This window comes from Ahaetulla prasina, chromosome 8, assembly GCF_028640845.1.
Source record: "Ahaetulla prasina isolate Xishuangbanna chromosome 8, ASM2864084v1, whole genome shotgun sequence".
Classification (NCBI taxonomy): Eukaryota; Metazoa; Chordata; class Lepidosauria; order Squamata; family Colubridae; genus Ahaetulla; species Ahaetulla prasina.
Window position 1 is genome coordinate 4,505,240 of NC_080546.1, and position 22,164 is coordinate 4,527,403.

General features: G+C 45.9%; 1 protein-coding gene across 1 annotated transcript in view; it reads left to right on the forward strand.

Annotated features, from left to right (window-relative positions):
- Positions 1-765: 765 nt before the first annotated feature.
- Positions 766-22,164, forward strand: part of SLC4A11 (solute carrier family 4 member 11) — a 90,672-nt gene continuing 69,273 nt past the window's right edge. The window contains exon 1 of the mRNA XM_058193522.1: positions 766-949. Within this exon, the coding sequence (XP_058049505.1) occupies positions 766-949 (184 nt within the window). The remainder of the gene's footprint in view (positions 950-22,164) is intronic.

Below are 22,164 nucleotides of genomic sequence, written 5' to 3' on the forward strand. Positions count from 1 at the left end.
TTAGCGGAAATTTTGAGTAGTTCGGAGAACCGTTAGCGGAAATTTTGAGTAGTTCGGAGAACCGTTAGTGGAAATTTTGAGCAGTTCGGAGAACCAGTAGCGGAAATTTTGAGTAGTTTGGAGAACCGTTAGCGGAAATTTTGAGCAGTTCGGAGAACCGTTAGCGGAAATTTTGAGCAGTTCGGAGAACCGTTAGCGGAAATTTTGAGTAGTTGAGAGAACCGTTAGCGGAAATTTTGAATAGTTCGGAGAACTGGCAAATACCATCTCTGGCTGGCCCCAGAGTGGGGTGGGAATGAAGATTTTGCAGTATCTTTCCCTTGCCACACCTACCAAGCCATGCCCACAGAACCAGTAGTAAAAAAAAAATTGATTTTCACCAGTGGCACAATCACCAGTGGGATCAAAGTATTTTTGGAACTACTAATATTGCTCTGCTTCCTTTCCATGAGTTACTCATTTCTTTGACCTGCTCGGAAAATATTTCGTACAGGCACATCACTTCCATAAGAGTTTAAAAAAACGTCATTTTGCTTTTCTTCAAAATCTCCAAATCTTCAAGATCACCAAACCTGACGGCTTTAAGACTTGTGGACTTCAACTCCCAGAATTCCTCAGCCAGCTGTGCTGCTGAATTCCCCAGCTATGCTGGCTGGGGGATTCTAGGAGTTGAAGTCCACAGGTCTTAAAGTTGCCAAATTCTTGGCTCATAGCAATATCCTGTTGAGACTTGGCTTTGATTTCTTGATAAACTCGTAGCAGGAAATGATCAATAATGGGTCTTTTCATGTGGCAGGTTACCTTAAGTGCGATACGGATGATGGCTGTGATAACAAAGAGGAAGTCGGAGGAGAAGAACTCTTCGACACCGTCAACTCCTCCATTGTGTCAGGGGACAGCATCCGATTCTTCGTGAACGTCAACTTGGATGTTCAGCAAAACGTTACAGGTAAGGTCGCTTCCCCGTAAAATCTCACCTGGTTGCTTTGGGGCTTTGGTGGTTTGTTCTGTGGGATCCTTGGTTGTTTTCTTGCAGACATTTCATGACCCAACTAGGTAGCGCCATCAGTGCAAGAAGGGAGTTGGGTTTGCAGAGTGAAGGAGGAGGGGGAGGACTGCGGGGTCCTTGGTGCTCTCTGAGCTTGGTTGTTTTCTTAAGAAGATGTTTCTTAAGAGATGTATCACCAGTGCTAGGAGGGAGTCCAGTTTGCTCTTTGTTTATATACAACGCCTTGCCAATGTTGGTGGAGTATGGTTTTCTTCTTGGTAGTTCCTTGATTGGGCTGTTGCTTACCGCTTGAACGTTTGTCTGGGGTTAAACCCTGCTTATCTGGGTGTTGTTTGCTACAGAGGATGTGTTCCGGTCTGTTTGTTTCTTCCTTAGAGTTTTATTCTTTTGTGGTCGGTCCTGAGCTACAACTATTCTCTTCTAACGGTTTGTCCCAGAGGGTGTAGAAGTCGTCATGCTAAAATAGCCAATCTATGATTTAGATTAAGCCACGGTTTGTCTCACGATGCTTGCTTTTCTGTGTGTGCGCCTATTGGCGCAGCTCACATGAAGTCAAATTCAGGTCGATTTGTCCTCTGCCTCAAGTCGTTTGACTTCACACAGATAAAAAGTAAACCAAGACAGATTACTACTAATAGTTCATAAATGTCATTATACTGTTATTTCCTTTGGGCAATTACCTAAACCCAAAAGGATTCCATCAAGTCAGGATACTGACAGGATTGTCTTTAGCAAGATTTATTGCAGAGAACTGGAGGGAGTTCCCGTAGATTTCCCATCTATATAACCAATCTGACTGGAGAATGGAAATGTTCTGACTTTTTTTTTTCTCCTAATAACCTTTGTATCATCTTCAAACGAGAAAGTTTGCAGAATTTTGATCCGTCTGAGAATTGGCTGTTAGGATAGGGTTACATGTGAATGCATTGGTGATAATTGATTTTTTTGATGCACAGCTGCCTAGCCCAGGTCCTTGGGTAGAACTTAATAAATGGATAAAAATAAAAAAATCCAGTCTACACATTCTAGGCTGAAGGTACAACCAATCCAGTGGTGAAATGTAAAATTTGTTATTACCGGTTCTGCAGCTTGGTGGGGTGGTAGTGGGGTGGTAATGTGACTGGGTGGGCGTGGCCAATTGTTTTTTTTTTTACTTTTAAAAGCATTTTTTCTACAACCTCTTCAGCCGAAAAAATGCTTTTCAAAGCCTCTGATGATCAGGCAACTCAGCTGGGATCGCCAGAGGAGCCTTTTAAAAGCTTTTTTTTTAACAACCTCTTCGGCCGAAGAGGTTGTAAAAAAAATGCTTTTCAAAGCCTCGGACGATCCCAGCTGAGCGGCGCGATCTTCAGAGAGTTTTTTTTTTACTTTTAAAAGTGTTTTTTTTTTTGGCCGAAGAAAAAATGCTTTTAAAAGTAAAAAATAAAAAACAACCTCTGATGATCGTGCGGCTCAGCTGGGCGTGTGGGCAGGGATTTTTGCTACCAGTTCTCTGAATCACCCGCTGCCATTGCTACTGGATCAGGCGATCCGGTCTGAACCGGGAGCATTTCATCCCTGAACGAACCCATAATACCGTGTTTCCCCTAAAATAAGACATCCCCTGATAATAAACCCAATCGGGCTTTTGAGTGCATGCGCTAAAATAAGCCCCCTCCCCTGAAAATTCAACCTTCCCGAAAATATTTAAACGCATCCACAGCCGGTCCTCTGGTTAGGGCTAGGGAGACAGAGCTGGATATCAGATAAGATGGCAAAAGGAGTCCCAAAATAATAAGACATCCCTGAAAATAAGGCCAAGCACTTATTTCGGGGTTCAAAAAAATATAAGACAGGGTCCTATTTTCGGGGAAACACGGTAGTAATATGGATAGTCCTCAACTTATGACTGCAATTGAATAACCAGATTTTTGTTGCTAAGCGAGACATTTGTTAAGTGACTTTTGCCCCGTTTTACGACCTTTCTTGCCACGGTTGTTAAGTGAATCCCCGCCTCTGTTCAATGAGTAACACATTCGTTAAATGAACCTGGCTTTCCCATTGAATTTGACTGGCCACAGAAAGCCACAAAAGTTGATCCTATGACACCGCGACCGTCATAAGTCATGAGTCCGTTGCCGAACGCCTGGAATTTGGATCACGGGATGCTGCAAGTATGTCGTAAGTATGGCAAACAGCCACAGGTTGTTTTTCAGTGCCGTTGTAACTTGGAACGGTCACTAAACGAACTGTTGTAAGTCAAGGATGACCCGCAGCAGCTGATCTTTGGCAGCTGTTGCCAAGTGGGTCGAGAAGATGGATACCAGGTTAGACAAACCAGCTGAATTAAAAGAGCTCAGTCTCAAAAATGGTTCAACATCATTTCGGTGCTGCGTTGTGTACAGATGTGTTGAAACAAGAACTCACCCGCCTCGTACTCGTGGGCTTCCAAAACCAGTTGGGCCGCTATTGACTGCTTCCTCCCCCTCCCTCCCCCATTGTTGTCAAGTTCCGAGCCTGCACACGTGGTTCTGGTTTGTGTTGACTGGCACAGCATCCCCGTTCCTAGTGCCAAGAACGGGCTTAATTCCTTTAATTTAAATACTTCGCCCTCCTACATAAGAGAGTGTAGAACGGCCTTCGATATTTGTCTATCAAGAGCGGCCTTCGATATTTCTCTTATGAAAGAAAACAGAGGTAGAAATAAGAAATTGGGAAAACATTATGATGCACACTGTCACATAATCTATAATTACGAAGTACGCGTAAATGCAGCCAGGCAGTGCCGACTGGCGACACCCAGGGGAAGGGCCTTTTCTGTGGGGGCTCCCACCCTCTGGAACGAGCTTCCCCCAGGACTTCGCCAACTTCCTGACCTTCGAACCTTCCGCCGCGAGCTTAAGACACATCTATTTATTTGCGTAGGACTGGACTAGAATTTTTTAATTTTAAATCTGGTTTTAATGGGGTTTTATTATTTATATTTCTATTTTAAATATTTGGCCTATTTAATAAGTTTTTTAAATTAATGTTTTATTCTGTATATATATATATATGTTTTATTTGGCTGTAAACCGCCCTGAGTCCCTAGGGAGATAGGGCGGTATAAAAGTACGAACAAATAAATAAATAAATAAATAAATAAATGTTAGAAGTCGGAAGAAGAGTTGAAATAGTAAAAAGGGCAAGAGATGATGGATAGATATAGAATACCTTTTAATCAAGGGTGGCTGCTGGGGGTTCGGGAGAACCTCTAGCTAAGATTCTGCGCGGTTCGGAGAACCCACAAATCACACTCCTGGCTGGCCATCCCCCACCCACCCCTTCCAGGAGTCCCCCACGCGGCCCGTTTTGGATGCAGGTAAGTGCAGCGTATGCGTGGAGGCTCAGGGAGTGCGGAAAAACGGGCCTACCGGAAGTACAGGAAGAACTCCAGAGCCTGGGGAGGCTGTTTTTGCTCTCCCAGAAGCTCAAGGAAAGCCTCCGGAGCCCGGGAAGGGCAAAAAACCTCCCCCCCCCCACCCAGTGGTGCAGGAGGCCAACTTGGCCACGCCCGCCATGCCACGCCTACCCAGCAACCAGGCAGAGAAAACCCTTGCTAAAATTTTTGAAGCCCACCCCTGGTTTTAATAAGGGATTTATTTTATTAAAAACTAGAAAACAGAGGTAGAAATTAGACATTGGGAAAACATGATTATGTTTTACTGTCACATAAATATAACTTACTACAATTACTAAGTATACATAAGTGTTAGAAGTTGGAAGTGTACTACTATGTATCCTTAAATAAGTATTATTTGTTATTAGTATTGTGTATGAAGTAAATTGACCCACTGTTCACTAAAGTAATCATGTATGTTAAAGAAAAAAACTATAAATAAAATTAAAAAGAAAAGCAGCTTATTATTTATTTATTTATTTACATTTATATCCCGCCCTTCTCCGAAGACTCAGGGCGGCTTACAGTGTATAAGGCAATAGTCTCATTCTATTTGTATATTTACAAAGTCAACTTATTGTCCCCCCCAACAATCTGGGTCCTCATTTTACCTACCTTATAAAGGATGGAAGGCTGAGTCAACCTCGGGCCGGGCTTGAACCTGCAGTAATTGCAGGCTGCTGTGTTCTAATAACAGGCTTCTTACAGCCTGAGCTATCACGGCCCTTTCGGATCCCTTAGTCCACTACTTAACAACAATTTGCTTAGCGACCGTTCAAAGTTACAACGGCAGCGAAAAGAGTAACCTGTGAGCCTCTGTGGCTCAGACTGGTAAGACAGTCTGTTATTAACACAGCTGCCTGCAATTACTGCAGGTTCTAGTCCCACCAGGCCCAAGGTTGACTCAGCCTTCCATCCTTTATAAGGTAGGTAAAATGAGGACCCAGATTGTTGGGGGCAATAAGTTAACTTTGTATATAAATATACAAATAGTATGAAGACTATTGCTAACATAGTGTAAGCCGCCCTGAGTCTTCGGAGAAGGGCGGGATATAAATGCAAATAAAATTTTGTAAAAAAATATTAAAAACCACGGTAGCAAGAAAGGTCGTAAAACAGGGCCAAACTCCCTTAAATGTCTCACTTAACAACAGAAACGTTGGGCTCAATTGTAGTCGTAAGTTGAGGACTACCTGTATAAGCTCTGTTGTTGAGATTCCGACATGCATGAACCCACGTAGCCAAAAAACGGAGAAGTAGCTAGTCCGTGTATTCCCGGATGGTTATTTATTGACTTCCTAGCCTAGCCTACAATCTTACCCAAATGTTAACTAGGTCTAAGTGGGCTACGTTTTCTAGAATCCACCAAGGTTGAGTCTTTGCTGCCACCTAGCTAAATAAATATTAGCAAAACTGCAACTGAACCAGTTTGGGCTAGTGGTTAAGGCACTAGGCTAGAAAGCGGGAGAGTGTGAGTTCTAGTTTCGCCTTAGGCACAAATTTGGCTTAGTGACTTTGGGCCAATCACCAGGAGGCAGTGAGTTCTAGTTTCATTTTAGGCTCGAAAGACAGCTGGGTGACTTTGGGCCAATCACTAGGGGCCAGTGAGTTCTAGTTCTGCTTGTGCTAATCACCAGGAGACAGTGAATTCTAGTTCCACCTTAGGCACCAAAGCCAAGTGATTCACCCTTTCTGTTTCATTCCAACCCACCTCACAGGGTTGTTGTAGTAGACAGAATAGGAGGAGAGGAAGGTGTGTTGGATACGTTGGCCACCTTGAATTATTTGTAAAAACAATAAAGGTGGGGTAAAATAAATAAATTGCCATGCAAGTTTGCACTCCTCATCTATCCCTTGCTCCTCGCAATGTTGGAACATCAAGAGAACCATCTAGATCAGGGGTGCCTAACCTTGGCCACTTTAAAAGTTGTGGAGTTCGACTCCCAGAATTCCCTAGCTAGAACATCTGAACTTCCACTCTCGGGATTCCTCAGGAGGATACATGAACTTCAACTCCCAGAATTCCCTAGCTCAGTGGTTCTCAACCTTTATAGTGCTGCGACCCCTTTAATACAATTCCCCACGATGTGGCGACCCCCAACCGTAAAATTATTTTCGTTTTGAATTTATCGCGCCTGAAGCCGTCTTGGCTAGCGATCTGAACTGCTTGCGATTGCCTTGAGGACGGAGGCATTAAAGCAGAGACTCCTCCCCTATTAAGTTTATGGCGCCTGAAGCCGGATTAGGCTAGCGATTGGGAGCGATTGCAGCTGGCTTGAGAGGGAGACATCAGGGCAAAGATTTCTCTCTTTGTTAATTCATCGCGCCAGAAGCCGAATTCGGCTAGCGATTTGAAGAGCCTGCAGCTGGCTTGTGGAGTCAACCATCGGAGCGCGATTCTTCGACTCGCAAGTATACTTCCCATATTTCCGACGGTCTTAGGCGATCCCTGGCAAATTGTCATTCGACCCCCAACGGGGTCCCGACCCACAGGTTGAGAACCGCTGCGCCTAGCTAGAACGTGTTGACTTTGGCTCTCAGGATACCTCAGGAGATACCTGGACTTCACGTTTGTTAAGTGAATCTCTTGCAGTTGATAAGTTAGTAACCCGGTTGTTAAGCGAATCTAGCTTCCCCATTGACTTTGCTCGTCAGAAGTTCGCAAAAGGGGATCACGTGACCCCGGGACATGGTAACCGTCATAAATACGAGCCGGTCGCCAAGCGTCTGAATTTTGATCACATGATCGCAACGGTCATAACTGTGAAAAACGTTCTCAAGTCACTTTTTTCAGTCCCGTGTGCAACTTCAAACAGTCACTAAATGAACTGTTGCAAGTTACAGTCTCCTACACTTAATTTTTTTAAAGCAGCTGCCTCATTCCGGAATCCTAGTTTGCGATCGGAAGCAAAATCGTGCCCAGCCAGGATGCAAAATCGTTGGATGCGTCGGACGTTTTTTTAGATCTGCAATTTATATTCCTGAGTTGGATACGCTCCAGTATCATCCTACATCCTCTCTTCCTTAGCAGCTGCAAATTGTGCCGCAGACGTTAATGAACTGATAAATGTATTTAGTGAAATTGTTTTTTGTTTGTTTTTTTTAAAAAAAATCCTTGGGGAACCATTCAAGACAAAGAAAGTTAGCTTCGTTTCTGAGGCATCTGAGCTGCAAATGGGAATTCTCCAGAGGTTTAGAACATAGAAGAGGAAGGTTGGAAGGGACGTCGGAGGTCTTCTAGTCCAACCCCCTGCTCAAACAGGAGATCCTGTTCCGGTTCAGACAAATTTTTCTTGGAAACTTCCGGCGGTGGAGCATCCCCAACTTCTGGAGGCAAATTCTTCCATTGATTAAAATGTTCTCGCTGCCAGGAAATTCCTCCTTAGTTTCAGGTTGGATGCAGGTTGCCTGTCGTATCCCACTCCTCCGCTGACGGCCGGGTCAGGGAAATCCGAATCAGGCGTGCCTCTGCAGCTCTGCCAAAGTCCTAGCAAAGTTCTCAAGGCAGGCAGGAGACCAGAAAGTGACTTCAGCAAGATAAGGTAGACTTTGCCTGACTCAGAGAATGCCAGAAAAAAGGTCCTTTGGGGTGTGGCTCCATGATTCAGCACTTATCCCGGCCTGCCCCTCCCTTCCTTCTGTTGACGCCCGCTTATCAATTCTCCTGAAGCGAGGATCTCTCCAGTCTCAGCTGTTGGTAATTGACCTTCCTCAGGCTCACATGCTGTGGGGGAGGGGGAGGGGTCTAGTTGCTCCGTTTGCCTGGGCATGGAGCCAGAGCTGGGGGCTGGAGGTATTTCTTCCTCTTCAGCCTGTCTGGGCATGGAGCCAGGGCTGGGGCCGGGAGGCATGCTAGGACATTCCTCAGCGTTCGGAAGCAGATAAGAAGGCCCCGGCTGCGGGGAAAGCGAGCGAGACACAACATTGCCTTTGTGCCCAATTTGCAATGTGCGAATTACTGGGAAAGGTTCCTGTTGAACCTTTAATTATGGCCTATATTTAATAAGTTTTTAAATTATTGTTTTATTGTGTACTTTCTACTGTTTTTTATTTGGCTGTGAACCGCCCTGAATCCTTCGGGAGAAGGGCGGTATAAAAATCTAATAAATAAATAAATAAACCTCCAGGACTACAGTTGAAGGATGTTCAAGGCTTTCTTCTCCCGCATAAATGATGAGGGTTAAAGAGCTGCAAATAAGTCTTTTAACTATCGCATTCTGTGTTTTTATCGTTTTGTAGTCTTTTTTTATATACGGTAGCTTAAGCTGCCCAGGGTCACCGTGCGGTAAGATGGGCAAGCCAATAAATTTAAGGAAGGGAGGGAAGGAGGAAGGGAGGGAGGGAAGGAGAAAGGGAAGGGGAGAAAGAAAAGTGAGAGAGGGAGGAAGAGAAGAGGAGATAGGAAGGAAGGAAGGAAGGAAGGAAGGAAGGAAGGAAGGAAGGAAGGAAGGAAGGAAGGAAGGAAGGAAGGAAGGAAGGAAAAAGTAGAAGGAGGGAGGGAGGGAAAGGGAAGGAAGGGAAGAGGAGAAAGAAAGGGGACGGAAGGGAAAAGTGGAAGGAAGGAGGGATGGGGGGAGAGGGAAGAAAGGGAAGAGGAGAAACGAGGGTGAGAGGGAGGGAGATGGAAGGAAGGGAAGAGGAGAAAGAAAGTGGGAGGAAGGAAGGAAAGAAGGAAAGAGGGATGGAGGCTGAGGGAAGGGGAGAAAGAAAGGGGAGGAAGGGAAGAGGAGAAAGAAAGTGGAAGGAGGGAGGGCGGAAGGAAGGAAAGGAGAGAGAGATGGAGGGGGAGGGTAGGGAAGGAGAGAAAGAAAGGGGAGGGAGGAACGAAGGAAGGAGTGGAGGGAAGAAGGAAAAGAAAGGGGAGGGAAGAGGAGAAAGGAAGGTAGGAAGGAAGGGGGAGAAAGAAAGTAGAAGGAGGGAGGGAGGGAGGAAGGAAAGAAGGAGAGAGGGATGAAGGCTGAGGGACGGGAAAGGGAGAAAGGGGAAGAGGGGAAGGAAGGAAGAAATGAAGAAGGAAGGAAGGAAGAGAAAGGGAAGGAATAGGGCCCCCTCTGTTGGTTCCCAAAACCGATTAGCAGGGCATTTTTCAGATGTTCTCCTTTATCAGCAAGCGCTTCGTTTTTTTATTCCTTCCCACGGCTTCTGCTGAGAGAAGAGCTGCCTGGCATGTTGTTTTGCCTGGAGGCCAGCAGATTGCCTGGCTCGCTCTAGAGAACCCCGTGTTAATATGCAAGAAAAAAAGAAAAAATATCCCCCATCCTGCGTAGACTGGAAGGTGACTCACACCTTCTCTCTTTTTGGGGAGCCCGTCCTGACCTGAAGCCACTTGAGGACTAGCGGGCTGTAATGATAAAATTGCACACTTCCGTTTTTCCAGGTTGTCCCTTCCCAAAACGGGGAAAGCTTGGAGGTGGCTGCAACAGGATAAATGGAAGGAGAAAATGGCCTTTGAAATTGGACAACGTGGAATAAAGTTGCAGCGAGAAGAAAGGCTGTTATGGGGTGCTCTCTGAGCTTGGTGGCTTTCTTGGAGACGTTTCATGACCCAACTAGGGAACGTCATCAGTGCTAGAAGGGAGGAGGAGGAGGAGGAGGAAGTGGAGGAGGAGATGGGAGAATTTGTGGGGTCCTTGGTGCTCTCTGAGCTTGGTGGCTTTCTTGGAGACGTTTCATGACCCAACTAGGGAACATCATCAGTGCTAGAAGGGAGGAGGAGGAGGAGGAGGAGGAAGTGGAGGAGGAGATGGGAGAATTTGTGGGGTCCTTGGTGCTCTCTGAGCTTGGTGGCTTTCTTGGAGACGTTTCATGACCTAACTAGGGAACATCATCAGTGCTAGAAGGGAGGAGGAGGAGGAGGAGGAGGAGGAGGAGGAGGAGGGGAGGGCTGTGGGGTCCTTGGTGCTCTCTGAGCTTGGTGGCTTTCTTGGAGACATTTCATGACCCAACTATTGCAGGTTCGAGCCCGGCCCAAGGTTGACTCAGCCTTCCACCCTTTATAAGGTAGGTAAAATGAGGACCCAGACTGTTGGGGGGGCAATAAGTTGACTTTGTAAAAAATATACAAATAGAATGAGACTATTGCCTTATACATTGTAAGCCGCCCTGAGTCTTCGGAGAAGGGCGGGGTATAAATGTAAACAAAAAAAAAACAACTAGGGAACATCATCAGTGCTAGAAGGGAGGAGGAGGAGGAGGAGGAGGAAGTGGAGGAGGAGATGGGAGAATTTGTGGGGTCCATGGTGTTCTCTGAGCTTGGTGGCTTTCTTGGAGACGTTTCATGACCCAACTAGGGAACGTCATCAGTGCTAGAAGGGAGGAGGAGGAGGAAGTGGAGGAGGAGGAGGGGAGGGCTGTGGGGTCCTTGGTGCTCTCTGAGCTTGGTGGCTTTCTTGGAGACGTTTCATGACCCAACTAGGGAACGTCATCAGTGCTAGAAGGGAGTGGGGTTTGTGGAGAGGAGGAGGAGGCGGCTGAGGAGGAGGAGTCACGTGACCCCGGGAAACCGCAACCGTCATAAATATGAGTCAGTTGCCAAGCGTCCGAATTTGGATCACGTGACCATGGCTGGCCACAAGGGTCGTAAGTGTGAACAACGGGTCCTAAGTCACTTTTTTTCAGGGCCGCCGTCATTTCAAACGGTCACTAAGCGAAACTGCTGTCATTCGTGGACTGCCGGGAGTCAAACCCCACCCTCTTCAGATCTCCAACGTGGGTGCTTCAACGGTCATATAAGCGTGAAAAGCAATCCATTTATTTTTTCAGCACCGTCGGCACTTCAGACGGTCACTAAGCGAACAATTGTCAGTCGAGGACCCACCTGCAGTAGATTTGTGGGCGATGTTCTTTTTATTTGAAATGTCCTTGTTCATCGCCTGAGTTTCTCTCGGATTTTTTGGCTGGAGTGAGGAGCCCGTGTCAAATCCCTCTCTAGGCCTTCGGCTAGATTTTAATGCCTTCCAGATGCCATATATATATATATATATATATATATATATATATATATATATATATACATACATATATATATATATATATATATATATATATATATATATATATATATATATATATAGTTATATATATATTTGTTTTCTGAGGTTTTCATGGGTGTTTGTATGTAGGTCTTTGGTTGTTCGGGTTTTCTCCCGTGTAAAATTGGAAGTGTCTTGGCGACGTTTCGACGAAGTCTCATTCGTCATCTTCAGGCTTCAGCTTCGTGCTTCTGGGAGCAATGTGTGATCGCAGCTGTTTCTTCCTTTTAACTGCTAGTGGGGGTTTGAACTGATTGGGTGGGAGCTTGGCTGTGCTCTGATTGGATGGGGGGGGGTTGTGCTGTGATTGGCTGGGGGTGTGTCCTGTGTTGGTGGGGGCTTGTTTGTGCTCAGTTTAGTCTGTGTTGCAGGGGGATTTGAGCTGGTGAGCTGCATAGCTGTTGTTTGGCTTTGTGGTCGTGCTACATCTTCATAGTGGGTGTCGGTCTGCTGCATGTATGGATTGGTGGGGTTTGAAATTGAAATTCCACTCCAACTCTGCAGCCACCAAACGCATCCTTCCATTCGCTCACGCCTCCCGGGGCCTGCGGGCCGGCCCAAAGGGCTCTCGCGGGGGTGGGTCGCGGAGGGAGGGAGGGAGGGAAACGTCGCCAAGACACTTCCAATTTTACGCGGGAGAAAACCCGAATAACCAAAGACCTACATATATATATATAAGCCCAGCTTGGTAGGAGGTGGGGTGGGGTGGGGGTGGAGGTGGAGGCAAGATGGTTTGTAAGGACGGGTGTTGTAATCCAAAGCAATTGAAGAAGTTGGCCCAGGTACAACGTACCGTTTACAATGGAAGTTTTTTGTTTGTTTTTTACCCCACTTAAAAACTCTTTTAATTTGAACGTTTCCTGTCTTTCCTCGTCTGGAAGCATTTTAACCATACCTCAGTGGGTCGGCATTGTCTACTGCCGGTGTGGGTTTGTGTGTGTTTTGAAAGCCCCGTCGCTATTAGTTAGATTTTTGAAATCTCGCCCATGGCTGCACATAAATCTTTTAACTCCACATGGCACGGTTTCTAAAGTAGTTGCTAAAGTAGCCGGGATACAAATCGGGAATGGCGCTTGTGTAGAAGGTAGAAGCATGAGATTGGTTGACTTGTCTTTCTGTCCTTCCGTGGTCGGTAAAGTGAGGACCCAGATTCAATATGCTGTCTCTCCCTCCCGCCTCTCTCTTCCTCTCCCTCTGCTTCCCCCCTCTCTCCACCTCCCTCTCTCTCCCTTCCTTTTTCTCTCTCTTTCCCTCTCTCTCGTTCTCTCTCTCCTTCCCTCTCTCTCCCTCTTCCTCTCTCTTTCCCTCCCTCCCCCTCTCTCCTTTCCTCTTTCTCTTTCCCTCTCCCTTTCCCCCTCTCTCTCCTCTCTCTCCCTCTCCCCTCTCTCATTCCCTCCCTCTCTCTCTCTCTTTCCCTCTCTCTCGTTCTCTCTCTCCTTCCCTCTCTCTCCCTCTTCCTCTCTCTTTCCCTCCCTCCCCCTCTCTCCTTTCCTCTTTCTCCTTCCCCTCTCCTTTCCTCTCTCTCTCCTCCTGTCTCCCTTTCCTCTTTCTCTCCCTCTCTCTCCTTCCCTCTCGTTTTCTCTCTCTCCTTCCATCTCTCCCACTCCCTCTCTCTCCCCCTCTCTCTCATTCTCTCCTTCCTTCCCCCTCTCTCTCCCTCTCTCCCTTTCCTTCCCTCTCTCTTTCTTTCTCTCCCTTTCCTTCCCCCCTCTCCCCTTCCCTCTTTCCCTCTCCCTCATTCTCTCTCTCCTTCCTCTCTTTCTCCTTTCCTTCTCTCTCTTGTTCTCACTCTCTCCTTCTCCCTGTTCTTCCTCTCCCTCCGTCTCTCTCCTTCCCCTTTCCTCTCTCTCTCCTTCCTCTCCCTCTCTCTTTCTCTCTCCTTCCTCTCTCCCTCTCTCTCTCTCCATCTCTCTCATTCTCCTTCCTTCTCCCTCTCTCTCCTTCTCTCTCTCTTTCTCTCTCCCCTTTGCTTCCCCCTCTCTCTCCTTCCCCTCTCCCTTGTTCTCATTCTCTCTCCTTCTCCCTGTTCTTCCCTCTCCCTCCGTCTCTCTCCTTCCCCTTTCCTCTCTCTCCTTCCTCTCCTTCTCTCTCGTTTTCTCTCTCTCCTTCCCTCTCTCCCACTACCTCTCTCTCTCCATCTCTCTCATTCTCCTTCCTTCTCCCTCTCTCTCTCTCTCTCCTTCCCTCTCTCTTTCTCTCTCCCCCTTTGCTTCCCCCCTCTCTCTCTCCTTCCCTCTCTTTCTCCTTCCCCCCTCTCCCTTGTTCTCATTCTCTCTCCTTCTCCCTGTTCTTCCCTCTCCCTCCGTCTCTCTCCTTCCCCCCTTTCCCTCTCTCTCTCCTTCCCTCTCCTTCTCTCTCGTTTTCTCTCTCTCCTTCCCTCTCTCCCACTACCTCTCTCTCTCCATCTCTCTCATTCTCCTTCCTTCTCCCTCTCTCTCCCTCTCTCTCTCTCCTTCCCTCTCTCTTTCTCTCTCCCCCTTTGCTTCCCCCCTCTCTCTCTCCTTCCCTCTCTTTCTCCTTCCCCCCTCTCCCTTGTTCTCATTCTCTCTCCTTCTCCCTGTTCTTCCCTCTCCCTCCGTCTCTCTCCCTCTCCCTTTCCCTCTCTCTCTCCTTCCCTCTCCTTCTCTCTCGTTTTCTCTCTCTCCTTCCCTCTCTCCCACTACCTCTCTCTCTCCATCTCTCTCATTCTCCTTCCTTCTCCTCTCTCTCTCTCCTTCCCTCTCTTTCTCTCTCCCCTTTGCTTCCCCCTCTCTCTCTCCTTCCTCTCTTTCTCCTTCCCCCCTCTCTCTTGTTCTCACTCTCTCTCCTTCTCCCTGTCCTTCCCTCTCCCTCCGTCTCTCTCCTTCCCCCCTTTCCCTCTCTCTCTCCTTCTCTCTCTCCCCCTCCCCCCTCCTTCTCATGGAAGTACAGGTAGTCCTTAACAAACACAATTGACCCCAAAATTTCTGTCGCTCAGCGAGACACGTGTTAAATGACACGTGAGGACCCAGATTGTTGGGGGGGCAATAAGTTGACTTTGTAAAAAATATACAAATAGAATGAGACTATTGCCTTATACACTGTAAGCCGCCCTGAGTCTTCGGAGAAGGGCGGGGTATAAATGTAAACAAAAAAAAAATGAGTGTCACACCTCTTTTATGACCTTTCTCACCACAGTTGTTCAGTGAATCATTGCAGTTCAGTGAGTCACACGGTTGTTAAGCGAATCGGGCCTCCGTCCATTGACTTTCCTTGTCTGAAGGTCGCAAAAGGGAATCACATTGACCCCCCTGGGACTCTGCGACCGTCATAAATATGAGTCCGCTGCCGAGCGTCTGAATTTTGATGGAGATGGCTGCAACGGTCGTAAGTGTGAAAACCGGTCCTGAGTCCCTTATTTTTTTAGTGGCGTTGTAACTTCGAACCGTCACTAAGTGAACGGTTGTAAGTCCAGGGCCACCTGTACAAAAGCAGGCTGAATTTTTTTCCCAAAAAAAAAAAAAATAGCCAGTTAGGTTTTGGGCTAAGCCCTGCTCCTGAGGCCTGCTGTTGTGATGAATTATACCAGGATTACACAGATAGTAGCTCTTGGTTTAATCTCTTTTGGCATCTCGGGTGTAAATCTTTGCGGTGGTATTTTCACAGGGAAACACGGCATTTCATTTCGAACCTGATTTAGAATAAATTCTTCTGTGATTTATGCCTCCTCTTCCTCCTCTGGCGCTTCGGATCACGCCTTCGTTATCTTTTCTCCTCTTACACCTCCATGGAGATTTCTTTAGTAATTGCCACGGTCTTGCTCTGTAATTACCGGGCTCCCTAATTACTACATTGTGTGAGGGAGCCAAGCGTCGGTCAAAAACAAGGCAGAGATAATCCCTGCGGGTTCGCAGCGTTGCTAGAAGCCACAGTCTGTTGTAGTTTTTAAATACAAGCCCAGTTGCTAGCGGTAGTACCCTAATTGTAATTAAAACTCGTTGCAAAGATATCGCGGGGCATTCAAACACCTGATTTATTCCGCTTGGCTTCGGTTTCCTCAGCTTGCGGGAATATGAGCTTGGGGGATTTGTAGAAAATGCAACCAAGCAGATATTTTCTCCCTGTTGTAAAGCTCTCTTACAGCGCTCGTGTTATCTCCAGTTAGTAAAACCAGAGCTTGGGAGTGCTTTCTGGAATGCAGGCGGTGTTTGCAAAAAGTCCTTCCAGGGTTCAATTTTACTAGTTTTCTTGATAATGTTAGGAAAGTGCCTGAGCAAATGGTGTGAAGATGGTCCAGAAACCGGGAGATGGTGATTTCTAGTTCTGCCTTAAATATGAAAGCTGGCAGGGTGACTTTGGGCCAATCGCCAGGAGATGGTGAATTCTAGTCCTGCCTTAGGCATGAAAGCTGTCCAATCACTTCGGACCAACCACCAGGAGACTGAGAGTTGTAGTCCTGACTTAGCCATGAAAACTGGCTGGTGACTTTGGACCAACCACCTGTAAGCTGTAGTCCCAATTTAGGCATGAAAACCAGCTGGGTGACTTTGAGCCAATCACTAGGAGACGGTGAGTTCTAGTCCTGCTTACCCAGGAAAGTTGGTTGGGTGACTTTGGGCCAATCACCAGGAGATGGTGAGTTCTAGTCCCACCTAGGCATGAAAGACAACTGAGTGACTTTGAGCCAATCACTAGGAGCTAGTGAATTCTAATCCTGCCTTATTCATGAAAACTAGCTGGGTAACTTTGGGCCAATCACCAGGAGACGGTGAGTTCTAGTCCCACCTAGGCATGAAAGACAACTGAGTGACTTTGAGCCAATCACTAGGAGACGGTGAGTTCTAGTCCTGCTTACCCAGGAAAGTTGGTTGGGTGACTTTGGGCCAATCACCAGGAGACGGTGAGTTCTAGTCCCACCTAGGCATGAAAGACAACTGAGTGACTGAGCCAATCACTAGGAGCTAGTGAATTCTAATCCTGCCTTATTCATGAAAACTAGCTGGGTGACTTTGGGTGAATCGCCAGGAGACGGTGAGTTCTAGTCCTGCTTTAGGCATGAAAGCCACCTAGCATCCTGTCCCCAACAATCTGGGTTCTCACTTTACGAACTTCGGAAGGATGGAAGGCTGAGTCAACCTTGAAGTGGCTGAGAATCAAACTCCAGACACTCAGCAGAATTAGCCTGCAATACAAGTAGTCCTCGACTTACAACCACAATCGAGCCCCAAATTTATGTTGCTAAGCGAGACAGGAGTTAAGTGAATTTTCTCCCATTTTACGACCTTACGTGCCACCGTGGTTAACTAAATCACTGCAGCCGTTAACTTAGTAACACGGTTGTTAAGTGAATCGGGCTTCCCCATTGACTTTGCGGGTCAGAAGGTCGCAAAAGGGGATCACGTGACCCCGGGACACTGCAAACGTCATAAATATGAGTCAGCTGCCTGTTGTTTGAAGTTTGATCACATGACCATGGGGATGCTGCAGCGATTGTTAATATAATATAATATAACAACAGAGTTGGAAGGGACCTTGGAGGCCTTCTAGTCCAACCCCCTGCCCAGGCAGGAAACCCTACACCATCTCAGTCAGATGGTTATCCAACATTTTCTTAAACATTTCCAGTGTTGGAGCATTTACAACTTCTGCAGGCAAGTTTTTTCCACTTATTAATTGTTCTAACTGTCAGGAAATTTCTCCTTAGTTCTAAGTTGCTTCTCTCCTTGATCAGTTTCCACCCGTTGCTTCTTGTTCTACCCTCAGGTGCTTTGGAGAATAGCTTGACTCCCTCTTCTTTGGGGCAACCCCTGAGATATTGGAACACAGCTATCATGTCTCCCCTAGTCCTTCTTTTCATTAAACTAGGCATACCCAGTTCCTGCAACCGTTCTTCATATGTTTTATCCTCCAGTCCCCTAATCCTCTTTGTTGCTCTTCTCTGCACTCTTTCTAGAGTCTCAACATCTTTTTTACATCGTGGCGACCAAAACTGGATGCAATATTCCAAGTGTGGCCTTACCAAGGCCTTATAAAGTGGTATTAACACTTCACGTGATCTTGATTCTATCCCTCTGTTGATGCAGCCCAGAACTGTTAAGTGTGAAAAACGCTCAAGTCAAATTTTTTTCGGTGTTGTAACTTTGAACTGCCATTAACTGAACTATCGTAAGTCGAGGACTACCTGTTCTGCATTCTAACCGATGTGACTTTTTAAAATTGTGTCTCTTCCACTTTTCTTTTGCTCATCCGTCTGCTTCCCGAAAGGGCTAAAAACCCCGAATTTTACAAAGGCTAAAACATCTGTCCCGGTCAAAACGAATAACACAACACGCAGAAAAATCTACACTTTTTTTTTGGTCCAAGTTCTCCACGCTTGGATTTAAAAAAAAAAACAAAAAAAACCTATTTGCAGAGCAGGAAGCATCTTTGTTCGCTCTAATAATGGGGCAGGACCGGCCCTTGGGCAGACAAACGCCAATTGATGGATCTAGTCCCACCTCTTCACACAATAGCTTGTCCCCAGATTCGGAGTCAAGCGTTTCCTGAAAGACTCCCGAAACGCACGCAGTCACACACTGGGAGCCTGCCTGGCGGCTTGACCGGTTGAATAGTTTCCAAATCCCAGCGGGAGGTGGTGGGAGGCAGAGGGGATGGAATTGGGCTCCTGGAATAATTGGTAGAAAGGAGGCGCGAGGCTCCGAAGGGAAGCCCCATTCGAGTGGCGCCAACAAATTCCTTCCAGGCGAACGACGGGTGTTTGGAGACATCGCTAGGCAAGACAATGGTTGCATTTCCTTGCATTAATACCGCCCGGCTTTTTTTTTTTTTTTCTGTCGCCACGCACAATAGCCCTCCCTATCTGATAAATTCTTATTTTAGAAAGCTGATGGCGGAGGCGGGAAGCCGGTCGCTTAAGGCCTTTTTCATCGGGCGTGGAACATCTAATCAAAACGCCTCTGTCTCCATTGTCTATGGAGATGCTCCAGCCGTCTGGGTTTGTCCCAAAATCTCAAAGGTGCTTTTATTTAAAAGAGGCAACTTTCTGGTTTTTCTTTGAAGACGTTTCGCTTCTCATCCCAGAAGCTTCTTCAGCTCTGACTGGACATGGGGGTGGAACGGAAGAATCGATCCACCTTGCGGAGAGCTGGTCATTGGCATCCTTTTTAGAGGGTCGTTGAGGCCGCTTGGAGGTTTTTTATTTTATTTTATTTATTTATTTATTTATTGTCACAACAATATATATAAGTATCATACAAAAAAAGATTATATAGTATATAAACATATATATGAGGAAATATAAGGAAGTATAAGCATATATATATAAGAAGAAAAAGAAAAACAATAGGACAGGAACGGTAGGCACGTTTGTGCGCTTATGCACGCCCCTTATGGTCCTCTTAGGAATGGGGTGAGGTCAACAGTAGAAAGTTTTTGGATAAAGTTTTTGGGATTATGGGAAGAGACCACAGAGTCAAGTAAAGTGTTCCAAACACTGATGATTCTGTTACAGAAATCATATTTTCTGCAATCTAGATTAAAGCGGTTAACATTAAGTTTAAATCTATTGGCTGCTCTTGTATTATTGCAATTAAAGCTGAAGTAGTCTTTAACAGGAAGGACATTACAATAGATGATTCTATGAGTTAAACTTAGGTCTTGTCGAAGGCGACGGAGTTCCAAGTTTTCTAAGTCTAGGATTTCAAATCTGGTGGGTTAAGGTATTTTGTTATTTTCAGAGGAATGAAGAACTCTTCTTGTAAAATATTTCTGGACACGTTCAATTGTATTGATGTCAGAAATGTGGTGAGGGTTCCAGACAGGCGAGCTGTATTCTAGAATTGGTCTAGCAAATGTTTTGTCTGTGTCCTCAGTTATCAAAAGGTTTGTCTGTGTCCTCAGTTGTCCCAAGAGGCAACTGGACTTTCTGGTTTTTTGGTTTTTTTTTACATTTATACCCCGCCCTTCTCCGAAGACTCAGGGCGGCTTACAGTGTGTAAGGCAATAGTCTCATTCTATTTGTATATTTTTTTACAAAGTCAACTTATTGCCCCCCCAACAATCTGGGTCCTCATTTTACCTACCTTATAAAGGGTGGAAGGCTGAGTCAACCTTGGGCCGGGCTCGAACCTGCAGTAATTGCAGGCTCTGTGTTCTAATAACAGGCTTCTCTACTGCCTGAGCATTTTCCTTGAAGACCTTTCGCTTCTCATTCTGGGAAGCTTCGTCAGCTCTAACAGGATGGCAGGGAACGGAAGGATGGATACTCCTTGCAGAAAAGTAGTGATTTGCATTCTTTTTAGCGAGTCGTTGAGGCCACTTGGAGGTTTATCTGTGTCTTCAGGGTCACCTGAATATTGTAAATGGGTGTGGAACTTTTTTACAACACAGCAGTTCCAAGGAGTTTCCACACCTATTTGCACCACTCAGGTGACACTAAGGACACAGACCGACCTCCAAGTGGTCTCAACGACCCTTTAAAAAGGATGCAAATGACCAGCTGTCAGCAAGGGGTATCAATCCTTCCTTTCCCCACCATCCAGTCAGAGCTGAAGAAGCTTCTGGGATGAGAAGCGAAACGTCTTCAAAACCAGAATGTTCTACATTCTGAAAAAGAAGATTAAGTTTACTCCACAGTTCTTTCTACTAGGAATAATTATGGATTGTACAGCTATAGAGACTAAATTGATTTTGAACTTAATAACAGCCGCAAGACTTTTGATTGCTCAATATTGGAAGAAAGAAGAATTACCTACAATTGAAGAATGGACACTTAAAGTATCAAATCTGGCAGAAATGGCAAAAATTTCTGCTTATTTGAAAGACTACACACAAGAAAAATATATTTTAGAATGGAAAATGTGGATTGATTATATTCAAAATAAGTATCAGATAAAAAAATATCGAATAGCATATGAGTAAATTTAGGAAATATTTTGTATTAGATATATTTTTGAAGGAGAGGGGAATTGAGAGTGTGATTATGTGTGGAGTGACTAGAGATTATAATTTAAGATTTATTTTGGATTATGATTGTTAGTTTTGATACCCTGCATTTTGTTCTGGGAAGTTGGGGGGGGGTAAGGGGGAGGGGAATTGGGGGTGTAGTTGAGGGTATCATTTTTATCATTTGCATTTATATCCCGCCCTTCTCTGAAGACTCAGGGCGGCTTACACAGTGTTAAGCAATACTCTTCATCCATTTGTATATTATATAAAAGTCAACTTATTGCCCCCAACAATCTGGCTCCTCATTTTACCTACCTTATAAAGGATGGAAGGCTGAGTCAACCTTGGGCCTGGTGGGACTTGAACCTGCAGTAATTGCAAGCAGCTGTGTTAATAACAGACTGTCTTAGCAGTCTGAGTCACCAGAGGCCCCTAGAGGGTAGAGGATGGAGTGATGGTTAATGTACAGGGATTATTGAAGATGTATAAATATAATTAATGTAGGGTCGGGTCTGCCCAGCTACCATTTTAGAATGGTGGGGAGGGAGAAAAGAGGAGAGAGTAGGAGGTAGGAAAGAGGAGAAGAGGAAGGAAGAGGGGTAGAAGAGGGAGAAGGAAAGTGTAGGGTGGAGGGAGGAGAGGATGTAGATAAGAGAAGGGGAGGAAGGTCTGGAAAGTAGAAGAAGGTAGAAGAGGGAAGAGAGTTAAAAGGAGGGGGTGGTGACTGGGCAAGACCGACTAATTGTATATAACTGTACATTAGATGAGTTGTTGGATATGAATTTAAAAATACAACTTTTTTATAAAAAAAAAGAAAGAAAGTAAAAAAAAAAAAAGAAAAACCAGAAAGTCCAGTTGCCTCTTGAAAAACAGAACCTTTGGCACTTCGACAAGCATCGGGAGGTAGTCCTTAACTTACAACCGTTCGTTTAGTGACCGTTGCAAGTTGCAACAGCAAAGAGGTGACTTACGGCCGTTTTTCACCCTTAAGGACCACTGCCGCGTCCCCTATGGTCACGTGATCAAAATTCCGCCGCTTTTGCAACTGACTCGTATTTATGACGGTCGCAGTGGCCTGGGGTCACGTGTTAAAAATTTATTTTAACAACCGCGTTGCTGAGCTAAGAACTGCGGTGATTCACTTAATCACCGGTGGTGAGAAAGGTCATAAAGTGGGCCAAAATTTGCTGAGCAGCCATGTTGCGTAGCAACGGGGATTTGGGGCTCAATTGTGGTCATAAGTCAAGGACTGTCTCTATAGCTCAATGCAATGCAAGGCTTGGGACGATCTCTCTTTCTCCAACTTCCATATTGTTGAAACTTTAGGATCAGGCCAGGAAAACGGAGCGTCGTCCGCCGGGCCTCCTGACCTCCAGATGTGCAGTGTTATCCCTTCCATCATCCTCGGCCAGGCCGAGGATGCAGTGGTTGGGGATGATGGGAGCCCGACTCCGGCAGATTTCCTGGCAGGGTGGGGGGGCATAGCCGGTTGGAAGCGTTCAGTCTCCATTTCCTTTCCACCCACCGCCCTGGTTTAAAAAAAAACCAAAAAACACCAGGGCCTCTGTGGCTCAGACTGCTAATGCAGTCTGTTATTAACAGCAGCTGCCTGCAATTACTGCAGGTTCAAGTCCCACCAGGCCCAGGGTTGACTCAGCCTTCCATCCTTTATAAGGTAGGTAAAATGAGGACCCAGATTGTTAGGGGCAATTAAGTTGATTTTGTATATAATATACAAATGGATGAAGACTATTGCTTGACACAGTGTAAGCCGCCCTGAGTCTTCGGAGAAGGGTGGGATA